General features: G+C 37.2%; 1 protein-coding gene across 1 annotated transcript; it reads right to left on the bottom strand.

The window, feature by feature from the left end:
* Positions 1-963: 963 nt before the first annotated feature.
* On the bottom strand, positions 964-24869 carry lss (lanosterol synthase (2,3-oxidosqualene-lanosterol cyclase)). The gene is made up of 22 exons (XM_030158973.1): positions 24730-24869; positions 22783-22945; positions 22377-22515; positions 21453-21561; positions 19141-19262; positions 17923-18019; positions 16513-16648; positions 15746-15854; positions 15484-15602; positions 13126-13223; positions 12884-12911; positions 10895-10951; positions 10733-10804; positions 10064-10114; positions 9441-9590; positions 9192-9288; positions 8302-8407; positions 7318-7383; positions 7163-7243; positions 4023-4193; positions 2217-2295; positions 964-1631 (listed from the first exon to the last, which is right to left on the bottom strand). Exons 1-22 carry the CDS (start codon positions 24744-24746, stop codon positions 1494-1496), a joined length of 2205 nt encoding a protein of 734 aa, XP_030014833.1. The 5' UTR covers positions 24747-24869; the 3' UTR covers positions 964-1493.
* Between the last annotated feature and the right edge of the window lie 954 nt (positions 24870-25823).

Raw genomic sequence — 25823 nt, 5'->3', positions numbered from 1 at the left:
CTGTGTGGTCAGGCCCAGGAGTCTGCTGAAGCTCTCAATTCCTTTCCCCAGGGTTGGACTGGGGCCTGAGATGAATAAACTGTACTCATTCAGTCTCCCCAGGAGGCGAGAAAAGTCTTATTTCAGGATCTCAGAGCCAGGTCTCTTTCACAGAATGTCAAATGATCCAGCATGTGTAATAATCCTGCTGTTGCTTGGATGTGTGGAGAGAATACCTATCAACACCTCTGTTAGCTCCCTGACACAAGTGTTTTCCAAAGTTAGATTTTCAGTTTTCGACATTCTAACACGTTTTGATAGCATCCCCAATCAGAACAGGAGTATATAGTGTATAAACCATATAACATAGTGTAAAAACCATATAACAATATTAAACATAATCCTTCCATTCCATCAGATTCTCAAATACAAATTGATGAACTAAGATTGTTATAACTGAGGTGTTTTTTAATCTTGGATGAAAATACTTTGCAATCAGTTACTGCCTTAAGTCCATGGACTTCTCCAAATGCTACGTTTTCTCCCTGGAGATAGTTTTCCAGGCCTTTACAGCTGGCAACACTCTTCTGACGCTGTCTCCGGTTCAGGAGTGGGTGGACACTAGGACAGTCATAGTCCATTTCCTGGACATGTCTGTGCATAGTGGCTGTTGATATCATGACTCCAGTACCAACCCCCTCCTTGTGACCTTCCCAAAGTAGCTGATCCAAGATTGAGAGACTCATGGTGCTTATATTAAATGAAGCGTGATTTACTCAAATTGGAATATAAACATTTGAATTTTTTCTTTTTCAGAGCTGGAAGCCATAAAAACAAAAAAGTTATTGTGGTGAATCTAGAATATATATATATATATACAGTATTGGACTTTCAAAAATATTCTCACTTGTTGATATGTGTCTGTATGTATTTAAAAAATAAATAAAAAATACTGAAATACAAATCTATTTTAAACAGCCTTTATTGCCATTTGTTTATACATTTCTAAAGTGCATCTAAAAACAACATGAAGTCAACATGAATGGGACTCGAAATGGAAATTAGTCGTATGACTATAATCTCTTGGAGTTCTGTATAAATGTTCATTAATACGAACTGTCCCATTTTAAAAATAAATAAATCATTCCTTCATTCATTCAGGTCCCTGTCACTCTGTGTCACATACACAGACAGCAGCAGGACAGCAGGACACTCGGAAAGGACACAGTACTGAACTTGGAAAATCAAGTCAAAATTCTAAGTTTTTTTAATTCCATGAAAATTTTGGTGCATTTACTCTGGCATTTGTGACGCATTATGAGAGTGGGATTACCGAACAGAGTACTTGACATCAAAAATCACCAGCCCTCATCTAAAACAGAGTCCAACGCAAACTTCTCACAATTACACAGAAATTTTTATTGTAGAACTTCTAAACAGGATAGTTCTGCTAAAACAGGAAATACCTTTGTTTAAATGAATTTAGTTGAAGACAACGTGTTTGGTGATAGTCCTCAGAGCTTGATTTTACCAGCTAAAGGACTAGAAGGATAAAGTGTTGAGAAGCGACCCAGAGTCCAGATTGGGAAGACATTTCTGTAGGAGGTGTAACTGATAGCACAGCTCTTGTTGAATACACCTGCAATATTCTCCTGAAAGAAAGAAAGAAAGAAAGAAAGAAAGAAATTATGATTTTTCAGATGTCATGGAGATTCACTTGACTTTTTGTTACTAATGCTGCCTTCACATGCTATCGGAAAGATGACTGTTCCACTTGTGAATTTGAAATTACATGTGCATTGTGTTCAAGTGCTTTTGTTGTCGTTGTGAAATGAAAAATGGCTGATACACAATTTACTGTGACCTGCTACCGGGGTAAAACAGTTTTGGATGTGTTAATTCATCTACAACAGCTTTTTTTTGTTTTGTTTTATAATTTTTGGTTTTTGCAAATTGTGTATGCTATAAATGTGTAAACTCATCAGCAAACAGCAGCAGAAAGTTAATAAAAGCATCGTTTATCATTCACTATGAATCCCTTGTTGCTCTCAACAATGTTGAAAAGTTCAAATGTTATTTTCATCTCAGTATCTCATGGATCAATATTTTAGCCCAGATTTTCAGTGGAAAATAGGACGTGAGGGGGTGTTCATGTGCAATCACGCTTGTAACTAGTATTTACCATAATTCCCATAGAACATGAAGGCAGGAAAAGCTAAGCTAAGGCAGACACACACCTGTGGCCAGTCTCCATTAGGCAGCTGCTTTTCAATCAGGAGCTGTACTCCTCTTTCAATGGCCCGTCTGTCAGGATGTCTAGGAGTGAACACAGATTAAAATCACTGAACATACATTCTACTTGTTGCCTTTACACAAGACAGTGAATACATTTACATGTGCACTATTATTGCACTATTATCCAGAATATGACAATATTTTGAATTTGACAGATATTATGTAAACAGCATATTTTCTTTCTTCTTAATCAAACTTTTTCCCATTAAACATTTTCCAATTAAGTTGCGGGATATGCTGATATTTTTCAAGTTTAATGAGGATTCTTTGGACATCTGTGATCTGTGTAGAATGTTTGGAAAATTAATCAACAAAGAAATCAACAGTTATTTGCACAAATATCTTCTGATATTCTTCCCATATTGTAAAATGAAGTAGAAGTAGTCTTGCAGTACTGATATATATATATATATATATATATATATATATATATATATATATATATATATATATATATGTATATATATATAGAAACACACTACAGTCCAAACATTTGGAAACAAGTTCAAATTTCTGTTCACAATGCCTTTCTTAAATGACTACCATTGATTCTACATATTTTGGGATGTATATACTACATGATCAAACTTTCCTTTCATTGATATGCACCATTTTCTTCTATTTACCTTTAGTTATGCATTAATGTTACCAGACCACTGCCAAAAAAAATTAACAAAAGAAAAAAAAGGGCTTAGTTTTAGAGTTGAAAAGATTTACAAGAGTCACAACTTCAAATAAATAACGTAAGGCTATTTCCAAACAGAATATCCCTGTGGGGTTGATTTTTTTTTTTTTTTACATGTATGCATAAAGTACAAAACAACAACAACATAAAAATAATAACTTTACAATATGAATGTTGAATGTTGTTGTGACACTTTGGCCACCCCATTTGACAGTGAGGGCTGCCCTGCACCTATACCTCTGTTGCTCCCTGCTCCCCTACCAGTATCACTATCCCTACACGTCATCTGTGCTAGCTTCCCCTATTTGCCCTTGTGGCCATGCAGTGCTGTGCATCAACGCTGATTTGACCTTGAAAATGAATTTCAAAGTCAACATCCAAAGAACTTGTCTAAGCGCTTTCTGAGTTACACCTAACTACCAACCATGAAGGAGATAGCACAATTTGGTGACAATTAGGGGTGTGTATTGGCAAGACTCTGGCAATACAATACAAATCACAAAACTAGGATCATGATACGATATATCACGATATATCATGATACTGTTAAAAGGGCAATTTTTTGTTTGTTTCTTCTTTTTTTTTAAAAGATTATTTCCTGGAAGATTTGAATTACGCCAGAAATATGTACAAATATTAAACACATTTTTATTTGATCAGAACAAGATCTAATGCTATATCACAAAATTTTTCTAATTCTCCTAGTTTCCAAAGGAATTAACATCTGCCTCTCAGACAGTAAAAAGTGCTTTTAGGATGCTTCAAATAACCATTATTTAATAAAACAGTGTTAAATAATAATAAATACCATATAAACAAAAAAGAAAACCAAAAATGAACCTCTACCATATCTGCATTTGAATAAATACCTAGAAAATATTGATACAGTTCCTTTTAATATCGATACAGTATTGTGAAATGAAATATTGCGATATATTGCAGAACTGATATTTTCTAACACCCCTAGTAACGAGTGAATGGAATGGAGTGTAAACTCTGTTAAAATGATAAAGATAATGCAAACTGACTTTAAGCTACAATTAATAGAGGCTTTTAACATTACCTTACAGACATGAGACCTAACAAAGCCCAGCAGGTGTTGTGGATCTGAGCAGCACTACTTTGGATATACTGCCGTTGCTCACATGACTCAAAGTCCTCCCCCCAACCTCCGTCTGGCATCTGTCGATCCAACAGGAACTGACACGCTTTCTGCACCTCTACACACACTGACCTGTTAACAGAGGACACATCAGAGACGTTTCTTTCTGTTTACATGCATGCATAGTTTTACTCTCCATGTAAAAGCAGTAGATATGGTTATAAAAGGTCAGTGAGCCCATTTATATGCACACTAATACTCCGATCTTTATCTGATTTCTGGAGTTCTCAGATTATTCAAGTGATCATGTAAACAGCATAATCTGATCTGTTTTATCCGATAATAGCAGTAATCTGATTATAGTAACTCAGATTAACACACCTGGGTTTCTCCTCAATACTCTGGTGTCTTCCTGCATGTATACAGGCTATTCTGATTTATTTCATTCTTTTACATTTGCACATGTGTAAAAACAGTTAAAATCGTAGATACCGGAAGTTACGTAGTCAAATGTGAGCGGAAGACAATAACAGGACATTTTAGTCTACCATCACTGTGTGCATATGTACTCCGAAAGAAATCCGATAATGGACTGAAGCATCTAAACCAGGGTTCTTGAGGATCACATTTCTGAAGTACAAGTAAACACATCAGATTTGATTATTACAATTATCAAATCTGTTAATCGGGGGCGGCCATGGCTCAGGTGGTAGAGCGGGTCGTCCAATAACCAAAGGGCTGGCGGTTCGAATTCTGCTCTGTCCATATGCTGTTGTGTCCTTGGGCAAGACACTTCACCCTCCTTGCCTCCAGTGCCACTCACACTGGTGTATGAATGCGTATGAATGTTTGGTGGTGGTCAGAGGGGCCGTAGGCGTGAATTGGCAGCCACGCTTCTGTCAGTCTGCCCCAGGGGCACTGTGGCTACAGATGCAGTTTACCACCACCAGAGGGGGAATGTGAGAGCAAATGAATAATGGATCAATAATGTAAAGCGCTTTGGGTGTCTAGAAAAGCGCTATATAAAATGCAATCCATTATTATTATTATCTGATTATTCCCACTTAGCAGATTTTTATGGTCATGTAACCAGGCTCAATGATGAAAAATAAGAGGAGATTCACAATATTAATCCCCACAGCAAAAATTCAGTTGTCCATAGCTCAAGCAAAATATAATAAACATAAAAAAAAAAAATTGCCCCTCCCTCTCACTGATACCCTGTCTACCCAGGGATTAATTTTGAGTCTTAACTTTCAATCTTTTCCTTTAAAAAATGTGTAAAAACACCAAAAAATCTCAAAATTTAAATTCAGCCATCAAACTGTGAGCTGCACCTCTCCTATTGGTTAAAAACATGTGTCAAATTTGAAAAGCATCAGGTGAATAGTGTCTGTGAAATGTCTGTGACAGTGAAATCTTGGATAGAAGGACAGACAGAATACCCCTGCCCGCCCATGGGAGCAATAACAAATCATTTATCATTACTGCACATACAAAAATACAGGAAGCCCATCTGGAGGTGACAGAGCTGAAGATGTTGAGATTTTCTGTGGGAGTGACAAGGACAGACAGGATTAGGAACGAGCACACCAGAGGGACAGCTGAGGTTGGGGACAAAGAGAGAGAGGCCAGACTGAGATGCTTCAGACATGTGCAGAGATGTGCGAATACTGTGGTAGAAGGATGATGAAGATGGAGCTCCCAGGAAGGAGGCAAAGTGGAAGACTAAAGAGGAGATTTATGCATGTGGTGAAGGAGGACATGCAGGTAGTTGGTGTAAAACAAAAAGATACAAGATACAGCCTCAGATGGAAGCAGATGATTTGCTGTTGCGACCCCCAAAGAGAGCAGCCGAAAGTAAAAGTAGTAGTAGTCTTATATCCAGTGGTGTAGTCCAGGGTATACGCCAGTATACGGAGTATACCTACTTATTTTTCAGTCATTGCGTATACCCACTTCTACATCCCCCTGATGTACACCATTCAGTAGTATCTGAGGTGGTGAAGCCATGACCTGCCCTTCTCTTCCTCTAATTGGCTAGTACTCACTGCCTTCAATGAGTAAATTGGTTAACTTTAAGCATGAGGACTGAGGAGCCAATCAGAGGCGGAGTAGGGCGGGTCATACCAAGGAAAATATTGCTAACTAGTACTGGCCACCTCTGGAACCTGATTGGACACTTCAGGTGCCAGTGCCACCCCAGTTGATTGACAGGTCACTGCACGTCTCGTTGAAAGATGCGTGATTATTGGAAATGTGAACGAGAAAGACAGAATAAACAACTTTCAAGGGAGTGACATATCGAGAGAACCAACTTTTATGGAATACATAATTCTAAGGTGAGTTTTAAGGTGGTTTCAGAATGAGTCACTTTTAAACTACTTGCCATATGACTGCACATTTAGAGGAGAAGAGATTTTGTCGCCAATAGTTAAACTGTGTGAGTAGGCTAACGTTATGAAAGGCTAACGTTATCCTATGTTTGCTTCACGTTGAATACATTTTACATTTATGCAGCTGCTTGTGTGACCAGTAAAATGGTAAATGGACTGAACTTATATAGCGCATTTTCTACACCTTCATGGTGCCAGAAGCGCTTTACAATTCCTCACATTCACCCATTCACACACACACTCATACACCAGTGGGCGACTGCTGCCATGCAAGGCAAGGCAGCAGTTTAGGGAGCAATTTAGGGTTCAGTGTCTTGCCCAAGGACACTTCGACATGCGGAGCCAGGATTCGAACCGCCGACCCTTTGGTCATTAGACGACCCGCTCTACCAACTGAGCCACAACCTACAAACTGCTCCTGCTCAAGTCATGATAATTTTATAATACTGACAAATACTACTGATGGATTTTTGGGTAAACTAAATAGAGTAGTCTGACATGTCACTAATTCGAAAACAGGGTGTTTTTCTGGACTACTTAAAAAAAACAAAAAGGCAACAATTGGGAGTATACCCACTATATATATATATATATATATATATATATATATATATATATATATATATATATATATATATATATATATATATATATATGTATATGTGTGTGTGTGTGATAGGCATTAGCAGTGTTAGCAGTCCTTACTCATCCTTGTAGATATGACCCACACAAGCGAGGGCTTCAAGGCCAAACCATGTTCCATATGTGAAACAAACTCCCCAAGACCTAGACACAAGCAGAAAGGACATTTGATATAGCATGTAGGATGTGATATAACAAAATAGCAAGTAGAGGCTCACCCTTCCCAGGACCCATCAGGTCGTTGCGTCTTCCTGCAGTACTGCAAACCCTCTTTAAGTGTTAATCTACAAATAGAAAACAATAGTACTTGTGAATCTGGCACATCTAAGAAACCATCTGCATTAGAACATGTTTTTGTGGATTCCATCACAACAACATCATGTGCCTACAGTGCCTAATGGATCAATGCCAAAATAAGCTACAATATGTGCAAGGGGCGGGGTTTGCTGTGCCTGTCACCACTTGTTTAATTATGTATTTCCTAACTATTTTGGCACATTTGTACATGGTTAAATAAATGTTCTAAGCTGTGAAAATGTTGGTTGTGTAATGAACAGGATCTGACAATACATTCCACGATGCGCATCACTTTTACGCCTGCCGGAATATTACACACCTGTTTTGTGTTTTTGTTTACACACCCATTTCCTCCATTTCTGCCTAATACACTGACCTTAACCCTACCTGCCACAGCCCTCCAGACTATGTCCAGCCTTATCCCGACCCCTGCACCTGTCATCCTGCGGAATCGTCAGTTTTCCACCCTCAGGTTTTTGTGTTTTTTTTTTAATACTGTTAGTTGTATACTGTTAACAAAATACTGTTAACAAAAATTAAAAATTCCCCATTACAGTCGGTGGTAGAACAGGTCTGTACCTTCTCCATTGGGTTTCTCATGGGGTAGTACCGATGTATGACAGAACGCTAATGGAGCAAGTCTTTTCTGTAAACAATAGAGCCAAGGCTCCACATGGGATCTCCCAACATGATTGTAAACAGTGATAACACCAGTAAAAACACCAGAGTGAACTCAGTGACTGTGATGTCCATAGATCCGTTAACAAGACAGTAAGCATGCAAGAGAAGTACTGAATGTGAAAAACAGAGGGTGCCAGTCCAGCAGTTCAGTCTTGATGCATTTGCATACTTTATTTTAACAGAGTATAATGTGTGCATTCAGCATTCAGTATGTGCATGTATACCTTATCTCCTCAGCACGGTACTCAGGGTAGGTCTTCTGAAAGTGCGTCAGGGCTTGCATCACTGCAGAGGTACACTCCACATAGGTGTAATCAATCATAATGTCCCCTGTATGGGTGGATGAAAAAAAAAAAACAACAGCACTGATATAATAACACAAAAATAAACCCTGAATTATGCATTTAAAAATAGTGGGGGTGGTGGTTACTTACGGAGAACCCCCCCTCCCCCGTCAACGAATTATTCACCCCCCTCGGTTTTATGATTTATTCACCCATCGCCCGCTCACTCAGTAAATGTCAAAGGTTGCACGTTTGAATATTTTTATGACATGATGATGCAGCAGCCACCTTGAAATGAAAAATAACCTCAGAAAATAGCAATAATCTAATTTGATCTGTACATAACTATTCTTTAAGTGATGCTTAAGTTGGATTTTCATAATAAAAATGTATGGAAATTATTTTAAGTCAAATGAGGCATGATTTTTTTAATGTGGCTGGTGAAAAATATTTTTGGCCAGTAAATTTTTGGAAGTCCCTAGCCAATGGCAGATGAGGTAAAAAGTTAATTTTATGCCCTGTCTCTGCCTATATACATGTATAAATATACGTACATTTATATATTATTTTACAGCTCAAATACAACTATCAATGAATTCTACAAACTGGAAAAACATAGAAAAAAAAAGGGAAAACATTTTGAAAAAAGTAGCAAAACTCAAAAAAACATAGAAAAACACACTAGTAGAAAACTCCAAAAGAGCATTATACAATTTTGTCAATAGTTCAAACTGTTCAAGACTTACGGTAATTAAATGAAAGGGTTAATTTACACTTATCAGGCCCATAGAGTTTTTTAAAATAAAGTAGTGACTATGGTGCAAACTCACCAAACACCTCAGAAGGGTTGAGCAACTCTAGGAGCTTCCCTCCTCTCTTAGTTTCATATGTAGCAAAGCCACCGTCTGAATTTCTCATGCTTAGCAGCTAACGGGAAGACAAACAGAAGAAGAGAAGTTAAAGAAGATTACAACAGTTCATATTTAGTGGCTCAAAAGGGGCTGGAATCACAAAGCAAAAACAATATGGCTAATGGGAGACATGTGTATCTGTCATGCGTGCGTTTCCTCCAGACTAACCACATTGACGGCATCATATAAGCGGTCCGGGCTGAATGGCTGGCTGATGAACGGACAGAGGTCCTGTAGCAGCAACACTGACTTCAAGCCCTCCGCTGTGCAGTCAGCCACAATCCACCCACAGTCACGTGTACTGAAGGGGAATCCTCCCTGGTAAGAAAGCCCACAATGTGACACACACGTACAGGCAAATACAGTCGTGGAAAAAATTATTAGACCATCAAAAGTCATCAAAAACACAGGTTATGCAATCAAGTACTAACTCCTGTGTGTATTATGTGACTAAAACAAACAGACAGAAAAGAAAACACGGAATGCCTAAAAGCACTACTTTTGTCAGTTCAATGCCATAGCTATTGATGTAAGAACTGACTACATGGAAAATGGATAGATATCAGCTCTGAAATTAAACTACTATGAGCTATTTTTATTGTTACCATTATATTTGTCCAAACAAATGTACCTTTAGTTGTATCAGGCATTAAAATGAACAAGAAATTGAAGAAAACAAGGGTGGTCTAATAATTTTTTCCACGAAGTGTTTGCTCTGTTTCTGAGGATTAACTACATAACAATATTGTCTCTTTATTTACAAATGAGTTCATGTATAAAAGTACTTTTACCTTGTTCATTTGTCTATAGTACTTCTGATAATCAGGAGGATTCTCACGAATCTGTTGACATGGCCAAAAGCAAATTAGGCATGAGAAATCAATTCTTGTATGTTTACATTTCTTTGCAAAGTTGAACCTCAACTGTACCTACTGCGCAGATGTGACAAGTAAAAAAAAACACAAATATCAATTGCTGTACTTCAGTATAATGTGTTCAGGAGTATTTATTTTTCTTAGAACTTTTTATGTTAACTCTAAACACTTTTACTCCTACTGTACTTTATACTTCTTACATTTATAAAGCAGGCTACTTTATTCTTATTGCAAGTTGATAAAAACTAAGTAAAAGATGTAACTACATAGCTATACAAAAAAGACATAAAATAATGTAAAAAAATAAAAAAAATAAAAAAATAAAAATGTACCAAGACAAAAACAACATAAGACACATTTGCTCAGAAGAAACCGGTTGATATGTCCTCACATTTTATATTTATACTTTGTGTACAGAAGTTGAATCAGTACTCTTACTTTTACTGCTCTGTTTTTGCACATTTATCTGTAAATAACATGATCTTCTCTGCTACTGTGTCTGTCCTGTATGTGAAAATGGTCATTTATGGTTATTTTTTCTTTCTTGGTTACAATCCAATTTTGCTTTTGCTATTGTTTTTGTACCTGTGTAATGGTAAGAAACCGATGAGCATCTTGAAGGCACTCAGCTAGTCTGGGGTTATCCTGGGCTCCTGCCTGAAGGATCCAAACAAACAGCTGTTAAAACGGTTGACGTCATTACGTTACAAGGATAGAGGATGTAAATGATTGAATGGTCTGTGTCACCTCAAGGAAAGCCTGTACTGCAAAACAGGTATCCCACAGCTGTGAGCCATTGGTCCCCTGCACAGGAAGAAAAGACCTGTGAGTCCTTTATTTGAAGTATTAAATGCAGAGAAAAAGAAAAAAAACACAAGAATAAAACAGCACCTCAGAATGCAATTGCAATGAAGATTAAAATTCAACCTCTATAGTTCCCCTCTACTGCTGTCTCTTAATTCTACTTTGCACTGTAGAAAGTGAAAGGTGAGTATTGTTCACTCTCCTCTTGTAACCTTCCCCTGGACCATGGCCAGCAACTATCATTTTTAGTCTTACCTGCTCAGAGGAGAAAGTGTTTGCACTAAGTTTCAGGAGTATTTAAAATCTTTGAAACTGGCACTGGCTGACACTTTTTAATGATAATTGTTGACACAGTTAGTGAGCTGATTAAGATTTGAGCTTAAAACGTGTATATAAAAAAAAAGGAAAAAAAGACAAAAAAAAAAAAAAAAAGAATCTGAGGCTTAGGAACACTTGAGGTGCCCTTTTACATAGACCTACATGACACACCACCTCCCTAAGTGTGTGTGTGTGTGTGTGTGGGGGGGGTCTATTGCATGTGCATAAATGACAGAAAATCAGAAAATCAACCACATATATTTTGTATTTGAAAAATGCTGATGATGGGCACTCACTCATTGCTTGCTGCTCTTCCAGCACAGTGGTTTGAATCTTATTATCTCATCTCATTGATACTGGTTGATGATGAGCTCACGGTGGAACTCAAAATAAGAATGGATACACTGCATGCACACTTATACAAAACTGTCTTGTGACTAAAACCTCAATAATTATAAATCATAAAATGTGTAAAATTGTATATTGTAATTGTATAAAAATGTAACATTTTCAAATGCAATGTAAAAAATAAGACTTTGTATTAAGATGAGATGAGATAGTTAAAAAGTTAAAAGTAAATAAATAATTCTAACAAAGACGTCCTAATAACTGGGGCTTGCCTGCTGGGGAGCCAGTGGAGTGCTCAGAAGGCTTTGGCGGTGACTGCTGGACAAATGCGGTACAGCATGCACGAATACGCAACAGCATACAAACAACCACATCTAGATCCCCACAGGCCAACACGCTAGTATTACTGTGCTCAGTAATTTTAACATTACAATGATTGTTATATAATGAATCAATATTATTCCATGACACTGAAGTTATATTATTGTATTATCTGTATCATAAAAGCCAAGTGGCCTCTGTGTGTGTGCATGAATGTGTGGGGATTCACACAAAATCCATGCAGAGCTGACTGCTGCAGTTTGTCATACTTATGTATTTTTGGTCAAGGAACAAACTAGTGAAAATGAGAAGTTGATAGGACCAAGATTTTGGGAGATATTAGCAATTTTGAATACAAGAGCCTTACAATCACATTGCTATACCTAGAAGGCTTTGGCGGTGATTGCTGGACAAATGTGGTACAGCATGCACGAATACGCAACAGCATACAAACGACCACATCTAGATCCCCACAGGTCAACACGCTAGTATTACTGTATTATATCATATAATATAACACCATCACCACCAGTATCTCAGGTTGGAGGAGTGTTTGTAAGAAGAGGATGTGCAAGATTGACATGCAGATCAGTGCAGCATCAGCTTTGACGCAGACAATGTACTCGTCCATTATGGTGAAAGAGCTGGCCCACATGGCGAAGGTCTCAACTTAGTGATCAGTCTATGTTATTATTCTCACCTACAATCACACATACCAGCAGCAGAAAAGGGTTTCCTCTGTCTGCAGGGTGCCTGGGCTCTGCCTTAAAGGTGGCTAACTAGCTGGATGGCAGTTCTGCTCTATGGAGAATTTTATCTGAACATTTTCTGGTTATCAGGACTCCTTAGCCAACAGTAAAGGGAGCTTTTCTTTTTAAAGAGATCTGTTGTTTGACTCACATGTGCAAGTGTAACAAATAGGATGAACAAAGAACCACCTCTCACCTGCATTTTCATGCCGTCTAATCCCAACCTGGAACACAGAGATCTTGCAGTCAGTTTTCAACAGGTATTCTTGGGTGTACATCCTTGGTTAAAGAAATTTTACTATTTCATAAACGTTTTTATACACAGACCTACATATATCACAGTATCTAAGTGTTGTACAGGCACTTGTGCCTGAGGAAAGCTGAGCTGCAATGGGAATGTTGTAAAAGTATGAAGTTTTCAGAGACTGTCCTACTGACCACAGGTAGTCTGGGATCCTGGATACATGCTCCTGAAAAGCTGGAGAAGAGGGACCGTCCACATACCAGCGAACCAACATATTGATGGTTTTGGAAATCTGAGGAGAAAGACCAGTGCAGCATTTGTTTCCTTCACTGTACTGCTTCAAAGAAAGATGTATACTGTAGGTCGAGTGTGTAAGAGGATATTTAAGGAACATCAAATTGCAGAAATGAAATACAACATTCAGAATTATCACTGTATTATCACTGTATCACTGTATTAACACAAGAAAATTACAAGTGTTTTGAGAGGGTTGGTTGCACATTGTCCACCATGCTCTACTCCTTTGGTTTCACAGTAGCTGAGAATGACTTCTCTTCCTATTTTCCATTTCATATTGGGTGGCATCAAGTGGTCTGGTATATTATTGTCACCTGCTGTGTTTGAGTGTTAACAACAGTTATTATCCCCTTAAGTGAAAAGCCCTGAAGGGACAAAACAAACACTGGTTCTAATGAGTGAGCTTTATTTTCTTAGTGTCCACCATAGTGGAGGGTGAGGTTGGTTCTCATCTTTTTCACCACTAGATGCCAAAAAGTATTGCACATGTTAAATGTTTATCTCATGTCTTTTCATGAACAAAATCTTTTTGTAATCTCAATATTTAAATACAGTAATAATAGTTAATCTAGTATTTAGTCTAGTAAGTAGTCATTTTAAACTGTTATTACTATCAAAATGATATGAACTGATTTAAAGTTTGCAAGTACTTTGTTTGAAATGAACATTATTCGGCAAGTAAATCCCAGGGGAATATTCGTGGAACCGGCTCGACTCGACTCCACTCGGCTCAACTCAGATACCAGGTCCTATTCCTGCAGACCGTTTCCATTTCAGGATACTACCGACTTTCCAGTACCGGGACGTCATAGCGATGCGGTGCGTTACTTCCATGTCGTCTGCTCTGAGAGTTGCTGATAAAGTCGCTCATTGCGTGTTGTCTCGTCAAGCTCAAGCTGAATTTTTACATCTGAACCTCCTCAACTGACCATGGTGTAGTTTTGTGGCCATTCATCATGTGGATTAACCTACCGCTACATTTACTGTAAACTTCCGCATCTGTTTTTTGTAAAACGGCGGGTCACAGAGACGACTCTCTGACAGTGGTCTGCAGTGTTCACACGTCATCTTTTAGTATCTGGTCCCCAGTCCTGGAACCTCAGTGGAGGTGATACCAAAAAACTAGTACTGGGTACCAGATTCCAGGTCCTTTTTTGTAATGGAAATGCAAAAAGGCCGAGTCGAGTCAAGTCGAGTTGAGCCGGTACCATGTAGTGGAAACACAGCATTAGTTGTCTTGCACTGTGACCCAGACTAGCCTACTCCAGTAGATCTACACATGCACCATATTCCTTCCATTTATTAATAATGGGTTTCACCATACTTTAGGGGATGTTTAGTGACTTTGACATTTTTTTCCTCTCCTATCCCTGTAGAAAGGAATAATAATTAAAGCTGTCACAGTTGTCTTTACACTACAGTCACTGAAGACACAGTCACTGCATTCAGATGATCTCCATTTCACTAGCTGTGAACCTACCACCCACAGGCTGGACCTCAGTTAGATTAGGCCAGTCACTTTTATTTGTACAATCATTTATTTATTTTTTTTTTATTAATTGCTATAACTTTGTAGAAATTTGCTTTTCCTTCCATATTAAACATCTTTTTTTAAATTTTTTTTTTTGGGGGGGAGCATTTTTTTTGTGAATAAGTGGCTTTATACTGACCATGATTCCATTTAAAAGTACAACGCATTTTTCATGTCAAAATTTGCTGGAGATGGGGAGGGGATATCAGCCTTTAAAAATCTATCATACACACTCATTTCCCAATTCAGAGGCAAATAATACAACTTTAAAATTCCTTCAACAACAGGGAACCCCGTCTTTGAGTACTTGACGAATGGTAGGAATTATCAGAGGCTATTTTGTGCATGATATAAATATCCACTGTTGTAAACAACCATCTCTCTTTCTTTTGGATATCAGTGTCATTAGTATGCATGTATGTATGCATGTACTCAATGCATGTATGAATGTATGTATGCATGCATGCATGCATGCATGTATGTATGTATGTATGTATGTATGTATGCATGTATGTATGTATGTATGTATGTATGTATGTATGTATGTATGTATGAATGCATGTATGTATGTATGTATGTATGTATGTATGTATGTATGTATGTATGTATGTATGAATGCATGTATGTATGTATGTATGTATGTATGCATGCATGTATGTATGTATGTATGTATGTATGTATGTATGTATGCATGCATGTATGTATGTATGTATGTATGTATTACCGGCCCAATGCTGATACAATGAGTGAAGCGGTCATCAGCCTGGATGTGATCATACAGCTCCTTGACAGCTTTTCCTCTCATTATGGTGCTGTGATGGGCTTCATAGACATTTAAGAACACTGCAGTGTAACAGGATTAGAGTTAGAGTGTTAGGCTACAGATTGACAGGGCAGTTTTGGAGGGTATTCTTAACAAGCATGATTCATTAGTCTGTTACTTGCTGAAAGGATGGCTGTTGTGTGTGAGTGTTTGTGATACTTACAGTAGGCAACGCTGAGTAATGTACTGTGAGGAGTGTAAATATCCCATGCTGCCACATTGTTCCTCTGAGCAGGCCAGTTAATGGTGGTATAGTCCTGAATGTAAAGCTCCTACAGCACAAACAGCAAGTCACAATGGTTAAGTGTAAATTAAAGTTTGTCTAATCAATGGCATTTGCATTCTCAGCAATGAAATTTTCAATCTCATTTTTCTGCAAGACTCTACAGTAAAGAAAAATGGCACTGAACCACCCCCCCTGCAACGAGAATGACCCCCGTCAATACCCTGATATAATAAATGACATTTTAAAGGAAGGCTGAAATTACTGATATAGATTGACTTTATTGATCCCCAGGATTAAATTCAGTATCCATTAACAAATAAAATAGGAGCCCAGATGGTTGGCAAAGAAATAAGATGATCAGTAAAGAAATAAGAAATCTAATATGATATTGTCATTGTATTGTCTTAAGGGCTGAGCATTTAATATTTTAGATTTTAAAGAAACGGCATTTAAAAAGCTGTCCTATATCAACACGTTCCTGACTGAACCCACTGGATTCATGTTTCAGATCAAAAACACAACTGCACCAAGAATGCAAACTCAAAATGCCAAAACATGCAACTAAGGAAAAGGACACCTTCCATGAATTATCCTAAAAGTGGAGTTCACTAACCAATTAATCAATTACCAAAACAGTAAGTAACAAAAAATGTATTCTTATTTAGAGACCGACCGACCGACAGATAGATAGATGGCTGTAGCACCTGTCTGAGGCTGAGGATCAGTGAGTCCACCTCTGCTGTCAGTCTGACAGCGTAGCAGTAGCTCATGGGGAGGTAGACCTGCCGACAGTGACACCAAAGTGTGGAGGGGTGGGCTGGCATCCATTCTGGGAACAACCTGCACAAAAACAACAAATCCTTCTTGAAGAAAAGTTTGACTATTTTCTAAAATGCAAAACAAACTAAAATATGTGATTTGTTATTTTGCTTCAACCTTTATTTAACTAACAAATGTAAAAAAATCTCCATGGGAACAAATGGGTTTTATGACATTAACAAAAGAGTGGAAGAGGAGAATCAGATCACACAATGGCCAACATGGACTGTTGAGGAGCTGAAGTTTTTAATTTGGAAAAGTGCAACAGTAGCGACTGGAGTAAAAAAATAAATTAAAATGCTACTCCGAATGGGAATTGAGCCCAAGCCTTCCACTTTGCAGTCAGATACATTACCAAGTGAGCTAAATATCCATTGTCTCACAAGTTGACCTATTCGCTATATGATTGTCTTGGTGCTTTTTTGGGCTGTAAGTTACCAGCCTAGACATGATATAACGAGGGTGCTGACTGGCTCTATGGTAATAGACAAACTGGTATTTTGTGCCACAATACTGTGTCAATAGCTGTATTGTTAAAATTAGTGTAGTAAGAAGAAAAGATGATGTACCAGATGTAAATTTCTCTCTATCCCCATTTTTGAGTGTGTTGTATGACAATCAAAATGTGTTTACATTTACAAAATGCAATCAAGGCACATAACTTATTTTGAAAAAACCACTATGAGTACTAAGTTTTGACTCAAGTTCCTCCCAGGAGGAAATCAAAAGGGGGGCTTTTAATTGAAAAAGGTTTGTATTACACCCCCACCCACCCACTGGGTTGGCCAAGGGTATAATAATAATCAAGCCTAATATAAAATATGCCAACATGAACATGAAGCTTTCTGGTGTAATGTGAAACTTAAAAAATGTTTTTAGGTTAGTATGGAAAATTAGTAACAGCCACAACTGGAATTTTTCCAGACAGTCTCCAACTGTGTAAGGGGCTGCAGCTTAGACCTGTTTTTGTAGGGGTCCCTTAGACACTTTTAACACTGTTCACATTGAGGAGAATAAATGTTAGATTGTGATACAGAAGACATGAACTGCATATTCCATTACCTGGTGCCTGAATTTGTGTTTTCCTTTACATAAATAAAGATTTCCACTACATTATCACTGTACATTTTGACTAATAGAACTCACCAGACTATAGAAAATAATATGTTTAATGCCCACACTTTTCAGGGGCAGGACCACTTTCACTGTGGCCCTGAGGCTCTGATATTTGACTTTACTGTCATAGCTGACATGGAGCTGTAAAAATATGAAGCAAAACAAGTAATTCAGCGTACCACATTTCTGGAAGGAGCGTGTTCATTCCTTCCCAGCTGTAGACATTTAAAATGGCCAACCAGAATTTACCCCATGAAGGAATCCCCACAGCACCACCTGTTCAAAATCAAAGGCACAACTACTACAAGAAGGGTGGATCACACTAACAAAAGGCATTCTGCTTTTTTTTGAGATGAAATATGTATACAGTACTATGACATGCTTCTAAGCTAATCACTTAGTACTCGGCACCTAGAATTAACACAAGTGTGCCCAAAAGAATTTACACTATTATTGCATATAAATAAAACAAAAAGTGAAAGACAGAATGTTGTTTACTCTACTGCAGAAGTGTCAAACTCATTTTAGTTCAGGGGCCACATTCAGCCCAATATGATCTCAGGTGGGCTGGACCAGTAAACTAACAGCCATAATAACCCATAAATAATAATATAATATAATATAATATAATATAATATAATATAATATAATATAATAAAATATGAAATAATAATTTTTCTCTTTGTTTTGGTGTGAAAGTTAAATTACATCATAAAAATGTGAATAACCTGAACAATTTCAACACTATTATGTCTCAGCTTGTTATTAACACAGTTTACAGATCACAGTGGATCCTCAAATGCACAAAACATTTAGTAGCAGGCATTATATTCTTAAAATTGCACTTATGTTTCTTGAGAAATTTCAGGTTTCTCATATTTGTTCAGGTTACTCACATTTTATTGATAGGATAGCTTGTAAATGTAAATATTTTCATAATGTAATTTAACTTGTTTTCACCTTAAACCAGGGGGAACATTTGGAGTTATCATTTATAGGCTCTTATGCTATTATTTTACATGATATCGCATTGAGTTGTACGTGCCCCTGAACAACCAGGACTGTTAATATTTTCAGTGTAATTTCTGCACTTTGCAAATTCATCCCGGGGGCCGGATTGGAACATCTGATGGTTTGGTTTTGGCCAGCTGGCTGTATATTTAACACCCCTGCTCCACTGGAAAGGTGCCCAAATTTATCACAAATGTCACACATTACGTATTTAAAAAATAAATGAATATTTTAAATTCAACTTTTTTGAGAGAGGAGTTCAAGGTTTTTATGTATGATTTAATCTATCACCTGAAAAAGATCATTTTATTTCACAATCAGTATTGTATTTCAGAAAACATTTCATAGAGAGTTTCTGGGAAGCCTTTAGAATATTTCTTTCCTACCTTTACTGTGCAAGTTGTTTCTGGCACGAACCATATCTGGATCATCAGGCTCGAGCCCCAGGATCCTCAGAGAGATATAGTTCAACGCTGTGCCAAAGACAGTAGACTTATCTTCTATGTGTCTGAAGAAAAACAAAACACAATGGAGTGTTCATTCTCTATGGAGGGTTCAGACAAGGGTTCCCTTTGCTGTTTGCACTGGCTCTTGAACCCTTAGATAATGCTGTAATAACTTGAAAACATACACGGTATCAATATAGATAAAGAGGTTTATAAGATTTCCCTTTACGCATCCTCTCTCAGCAACAAACAGAAATCAAGAGACTCATGAGTTGCTAAGTGTTTTCCTCTTTTGTTGACTATTATGGCCTTTTTTTTGTTGAGATATTTATTTCTCAAATAATTATCAACCAACAAAAAATCACCACTAAACAGTCATACACTGCACAGCTAAAGTTTGCCTAGCATGTAAGCACAAGCATTTTATGTGGTAATTAAATGTAACTTAACTTTATACATAAAAAAAAAGATTCATCACAGGATAAGGCTTTGTTTTTCTGAGGCTCCTTTTTTTCTAAATTAGGGAGACAACATAACTGAGCATTTGCAGAGTGAGTAAAATCTTCCCAGCTTCTACCTCTGATTGTTGTTGTTCAGGGTGTTACAACTACCCCATGTTACAAATGTCTATGGTGTACCCTACCTACCAAACAAATGCAAAATATACTGTATGTCTAAACATGTTCTATGTTTCAGAATTAAATACAGCATGTCTAGCAGCTAAAAAGTACACCATGTGTATCATTAGTCGTAGTCTTAATAACACATTATCCCTACATGAGAATTAACTTTAATCTGTTAAACAAGTAAATGAATCACCTTTTACTTTCTTTTGGGATAAGTGCTGACTCACTTACTGTTAAGCTACAAATAAAAAAAATATATGTGAATTCATACACAACAACAATACAACAATCATTTCATTTTCCAGCCCTGAAAATGGCTTGAGTCGTGGATCTATAATGTGATATAACCAATGGAAACTGAAATTTGGCCCCCAGAATTTACTTCCTCTCTATTAACTGAAACAGACTCAGTTTAAGACATTAGACAGTCTTCACTAGAGACCCACTCGAATGCAGAGGGTGAGGTTAAAGCTGGACAGTAATGTGGGATTGTGCATCTAATAACAGGTCTTACTAACATCAGTTATGGCAATGTGTCATTGTTCACAAATATTGAAGTTTTTCAGAAAATCTGTTCTATAGAGAGGTGAAGTCAGGACCCTTCTGATTGTGCCTAATGGAACCTTATATTGGAAGAAAATGTATATCACAGTCAATGTTTTTTATTCCATTTGAATTGTGCTATCACAGGTTGAAACATATAGAGGTAAGAGCAGTTTTGGTGTTTTGTTCACTGAGCCCTATCACATAAACTTAGTTGTTACTTTATGATCTTCACCACAAGCGGCAACAAACTTGATGCAATAATTACAATTTGAACAGACAAACATCACATGTGGTTCAAACAGGATAAAAAAATGTCTATCACCACTGACTGCCATATTTTTCCCATACTTAGATTTTATGGAGCACACTGTTCTGCCAAGACTATTTTGAACTTTGGTTGTTGCTAAAAAGGTGATTTTTGTTGTTGTTGGTTTTTTTGTTGTTGTTTGATACAGCACTGCTCCACACATTCTTGAACACAGAAAAAATGGAAAGTGGAAAAATCTAGTTTTATAAGATTTGAATTATTGCCGTTTTGTCTGATAGTTTAAAATGGGTTCTCTGTTCGGTCTTTCTTGGTTAACAGAATAGTGTAGCCATATATACTAGTAGTAGTAGTAGTGTAGTGTAGTCCATACTCTAATATAGCATGTGACAGTTAATGTACCTTAATGTTAGATGCCGCACGACATCAAAAAGAAAAAGAAACTGTCTTGTTCTGATCAACTGTATACACATGGCAGCGTAATATAGACTGTAGAGGCAACCTGCTGCACAAGGTGATGTTCAACACAGTAGAATGTAATCACATCAAACAGAACATAATAAGAAACTTTAAATTATAATAGACAGAAGAATTTCAAATTTCAAAGTACAGTGAAATACATTACGTGACATTATCTTTGCAGTAGTTGGTTTAAATTCATTCCATTAAGTTTTACATTATCCACAAGATAAAAGTGACTAAATTTAAAAAGCTGAGTTAAGTTTGTTTTTTTTCATCATGGAGCCACTCAGACCCCCTGGGGGTTTGAATATCTGTAAACCTGTCTGCCAGTTTGCACCCCTGTGTTGACTTACAGACCCCAGCCTCCATCTGGCAGCTGAACGGAGCGAAGGTACCTCACCATCTCCTTCTTCCAGGCATCGGGCAGGGGGATCTTAGCCACATGACATGTTATCAGAAGACCTGGGAAAACAAGTCACAATATATACACACAAGCACATTAACAGTGAGCAATCAGTGTCTAAATTGTAAATCAGAGAAGCTGAAAAGAAAGAGATGACTGTTTAATATAGTATACCATCTGACACTTACTACTACTTAGATCATTATTAGAAATCTAAGAACTCTGTCTTCCATTATGTCTTTGACTTTACATATTTTGGTGCAAACACTGGGAGCTGGAGAGGGGTTTAGAGTCATAGCTGATGCAAAACACAAACTCACTGACACAGTTATAGAGTAAATTAGTTGTACAAGCCAGTCTATAGTTAACTAGAAAAGCACTCGGAGAGTGCAGACCTCCACCAAGGTAGATCAGTGCAGTGCTACCTGAGGGTCTGAAGATGGTGTGCATTCAAAATTGATTTTCTGCCTTGTCCTGTGTATACAGATTTCTCCAGATTCTGAGAAACGTCTGCCTCTTCAAGATACTGATCTCCCAATCATTTTACTGACCTGTTGTCAAATCTCCTAATTAAGTGCAAAATAATCCTTCAGTGATTTCTTTTAGGTTCAACTTACTTTTCCTGCCTTTTGTTGCTGTTGTCTCAACTTTTTGAAGATGTGTTACTCAAATCAAATTCAAAATGGTCTCTTCTTTCCTCAAAATGCAAAATTTTCTCAGTTTAAATACTTGATATATTCTCTATGTTCGATTGTCAAAAATATATTGTATATAGCTGAAGAGAATGAATGAATGAATGAATGAATGAATTTTTATACAGTGTGATGGTAGCTGAGGTGTGAAATGACAGTGTGGGAGAGGTGAAGGGGCTCACCTGGAAGCAGGAAGAGAGGCCCACCGTAGTCTCCTGCCCAGTGGCCATCCTCTGCCTGGAGGTGACTGTAGAACTGCATACCTTTCAGAGCTGCATCCACAGCTGTCAGGGCAGGTGCAGAGTCAGACACAAACTTACTCTGTGGAGAAAATGCATGTGAAGAAAAAGTTTATACATTTATCATACATTTTAGGGGAGTACAACTGGATACTGATAAAAAAAACTTGTTTAGAATGTTTTACTGTTTTACTGTGGAGAATATTTACACTGAAATCCTATGTATTTTCATATCTCCATCCTTCATTTTCCACAGCACACTCTATTATTTTTGTGTTTTGAACCTAATAAAAGTTTTAAAATAGAGCTGAATTTCACTGCTAATTATGAAACAACGTGAATATCCCACCGTGTCTAATCCTAGTGAATGAGCCTCTAGCATAGTCTGCTCTCTGGTTGTTTCATCCTTCACATACTGCCATGTCTGCCTGCCCTCCACATTAGTCAGCCTCCAACAGCTCAGGTCAGTGGCTGGTTCTGTCCTATGTGGGCCCCCACGCCGCCGCAAGAACCTAACAGAGATCACAAACATTTCATATCCTACTGCATATACTTATTTTTCCTGAACTTGGAATAAACTCTGTACACACACACACACATATATACTGTACATACATACATACACACATGTATACACACACACACACACACACACACATATATATATATATATATATATAGAGAGAGAGAGAGAGAGAGAGAGAGAGAGAGAAATAATTTCACCAACAATTCAAAAACACACCCCGGCTAAAATTTACTTAGGGGGTCAAATGAGTGGCCATTTTTGTCAAAAAAAAAAAAAAAAAAGTTGTAATAAATGCATAGAACTGTGTTGAAATAATGCTAATCCATTTGTGCACAGACTACTGACATTATTTGACAGTGGAAGCTATATTTTCAGAAATTTTGGATTTTGAGTAGCACACATACTGTATGTGAAAACTTTTGCTGGTGGACGGACGTGACATTACCCATGATGATCTGGTCAGTACCAGTACTTTATTAGTAATAAACTTATATATTTACTATTGCTAATTATCCTCTTATTCATAAATGTTAGTATTGTGGATCTAAAACAATAACAGCTGACACAAAAACACAAAATGTGGCAGTGGACGGATGTGACATGGTTGTTATGGATCCCATCATACTGATGCTCAGCAGCCATGTCACCGTTTCCAGAAATGATCCCTGTGCAAAAACTAGTATCATAATTATTCATTGTATAGTTTATCATCATACTAAAGAGTAAATAACAATATAGAATTGTTATTTCTTTATAAAAATGCTTATTATTAGAAAACTGTTGCTTTAAAAAGTGACGTGTGACATTCTTAATGTACGTATTCGAGTAACATAAGCAGGATGGATCAGCACCATACTCCATATTGCAACCTGTAAAAATAAAACATGTGATATGTAGTATATAATATAAAAAAAAAATTGGGGACTCTAAAAGAATAGAATATTTGTTTTTCAGGTAAATTCAGTTAAAATATAACTTGGCCAATTGTGACATGAAAATATAGCATTAATTGTGATGAAATTGGACATTTTTGACCTGAAAACATAGTTCATATGACCATCAACATGTTGCAAAAGAACTGAAATCCTGTAAATTTGCATAACTTACATTTACCAACACAAATTTCCACTGGGGATTCACTTATATTGATTTCTTATGCACAAAGACATAAATAAGACCTCTAAGCACATTTTAGCCGACCCACAATATTCAATATTGCTCTATTGTGGGAGTACTTTTCATTTTTAAAAAAAGTAGTACAGTTTGACTCCTCATCTACTTCATACTACTTGGTATTTCCTCCTCCTGCTGCTGAAGACAAAAAAAATATGTTCAATCAGAATTCAGATTGCTGAGATTACAGTTATACTGGCTTTCACAACATGAAATTAAATCTGTTTTTATATACACTAAATCAACATTATTTTCCTTCTGAAATCATAAATTACCTGCATAATTATTACTTATATTTCACCAGAGTAACAAGTTGGCTGATCTGTAACCTGTTACAATTCATAAGGAACCCTCACTACACTGACACAAATATTCACACAAGTCACAGTGGTTGTAGATGGAATAAATTCATTTAGGGTTTTTATGAGAATTCTGTTAAAAGCCTAAGCTTACCAAACACAGAAAACGAAATGGAACCATAATTCATTTACTCGTATTTTTTCCCTTTTACTTTGTTTTACCATTTTAAGGTCTGACCTGTACTTCATGAATATGACATCATATGAATAATCAATACTCTAAATGATAAATACTCACGTTCCTTCGGTCGTCATAATCGTATCTGACTTGTACAGAGTTGAATCCTCCGTTTAACCAAATGAACTGACTTTTTATTCTCCCCAAAACCCTGCCCCTTCTATTCTAACACTTCAAATGGGAGCGGTTGTCCCTCCAACTCTACTGTACCTGTTTGTCAGTGGTGTTTGGGCCTAGTTTCTCTACACACTACTGTACCGTGTGAGTGGTTTGTCTACATGGAGAGACATGAGCAGAGCCGTGGCTGTCCAATCACAAACCGGAAGGGCGGGGGAATGGGCGGGTATTCAACACGTCTCACCAATCAGAGAGTTCCTAGTACAATCACAGAACTTCTGCTAACACGCGGAATGAGACGGTCGTGTGGGTTCGTCCAATCCCAACGTGCAGCTGCACTGTATACCTGTACGGACAAACGGATACATTTACTTGTATTTGGGATTGATCTTAATATTTTTTTAAATACCAAAGTTGTCTCTTCTTTTAAATGAAATATCCTACATGTTCTATTTGGTTTGTCAAAAATGAAGGAGGATTTCATATGAATACTACAAGCTTCTGTTAACTGACAGTGTTGGATTGACATCAGTTCACATTTATTCAGGTTTAATTTTAACCCTGATGCATTGGAGAAGAATTCAATAGTTTTCAGAATTTTGGGAATTTCTGATACATATTTCATGAAGATTGTAGTGTCATCTGCCAATGGACTGATAATGACTGGGGTTCGAAGTACATCCAGTTAGAATTTTTGATGAGAATAGAAAGCATGTCTGTAGCAGTTATAAACAGAAAAGGTGAGATGGGACAGCCTTGTTGAACTCCTCTTTTTGAAGGGAAAACAGGGGGACATTCCACTCTGAAGACAGACTGAGCTGTTTGTGTTGTCATAGAGAGACTTAACTATATTCCTGAATTTTTGACCAAATCCAAGTAACTTTAAACATTCAAAAATGAATGGGTACTCAATAGAATCAGAAGCCTTGTAAAAATCAAGGAATAGGATGAACCTATCATCTCCAATTAAATCTTTGTAATCCAGTAAGACAAGGACCAGACAAATATTATTGTGAATGAATCTGCCTTTCATGAAA

Source organism: Sphaeramia orbicularis, chromosome 16 (assembly GCF_902148855.1).
Source record: "Sphaeramia orbicularis chromosome 16, fSphaOr1.1, whole genome shotgun sequence".
Taxonomy (NCBI): domain Eukaryota; kingdom Metazoa; phylum Chordata; class Actinopteri; order Kurtiformes; family Apogonidae; genus Sphaeramia; species Sphaeramia orbicularis.
Note: the sequence above shows the minus strand (reverse complement) of the source record. Positions and strands in the feature narration are given on the sequence as shown.

Coding starts and splice junctions, on each gene's coding strand:
- lss (XM_030158973.1), bottom strand. Junction 10,952..12,883: donor TAGACGGCATGAAAATGCAG/GTGAGAGGTGGT, acceptor CTTCCTGTGCAG/GGGACCAATGGCTCACAGCT. Junction 10,115..10,732: donor GGTTTCTTACCATTACACAG/GTACAAAAACAA, acceptor CCATGTCAACAG/ATTCGTGAGAATCCTCCTGA.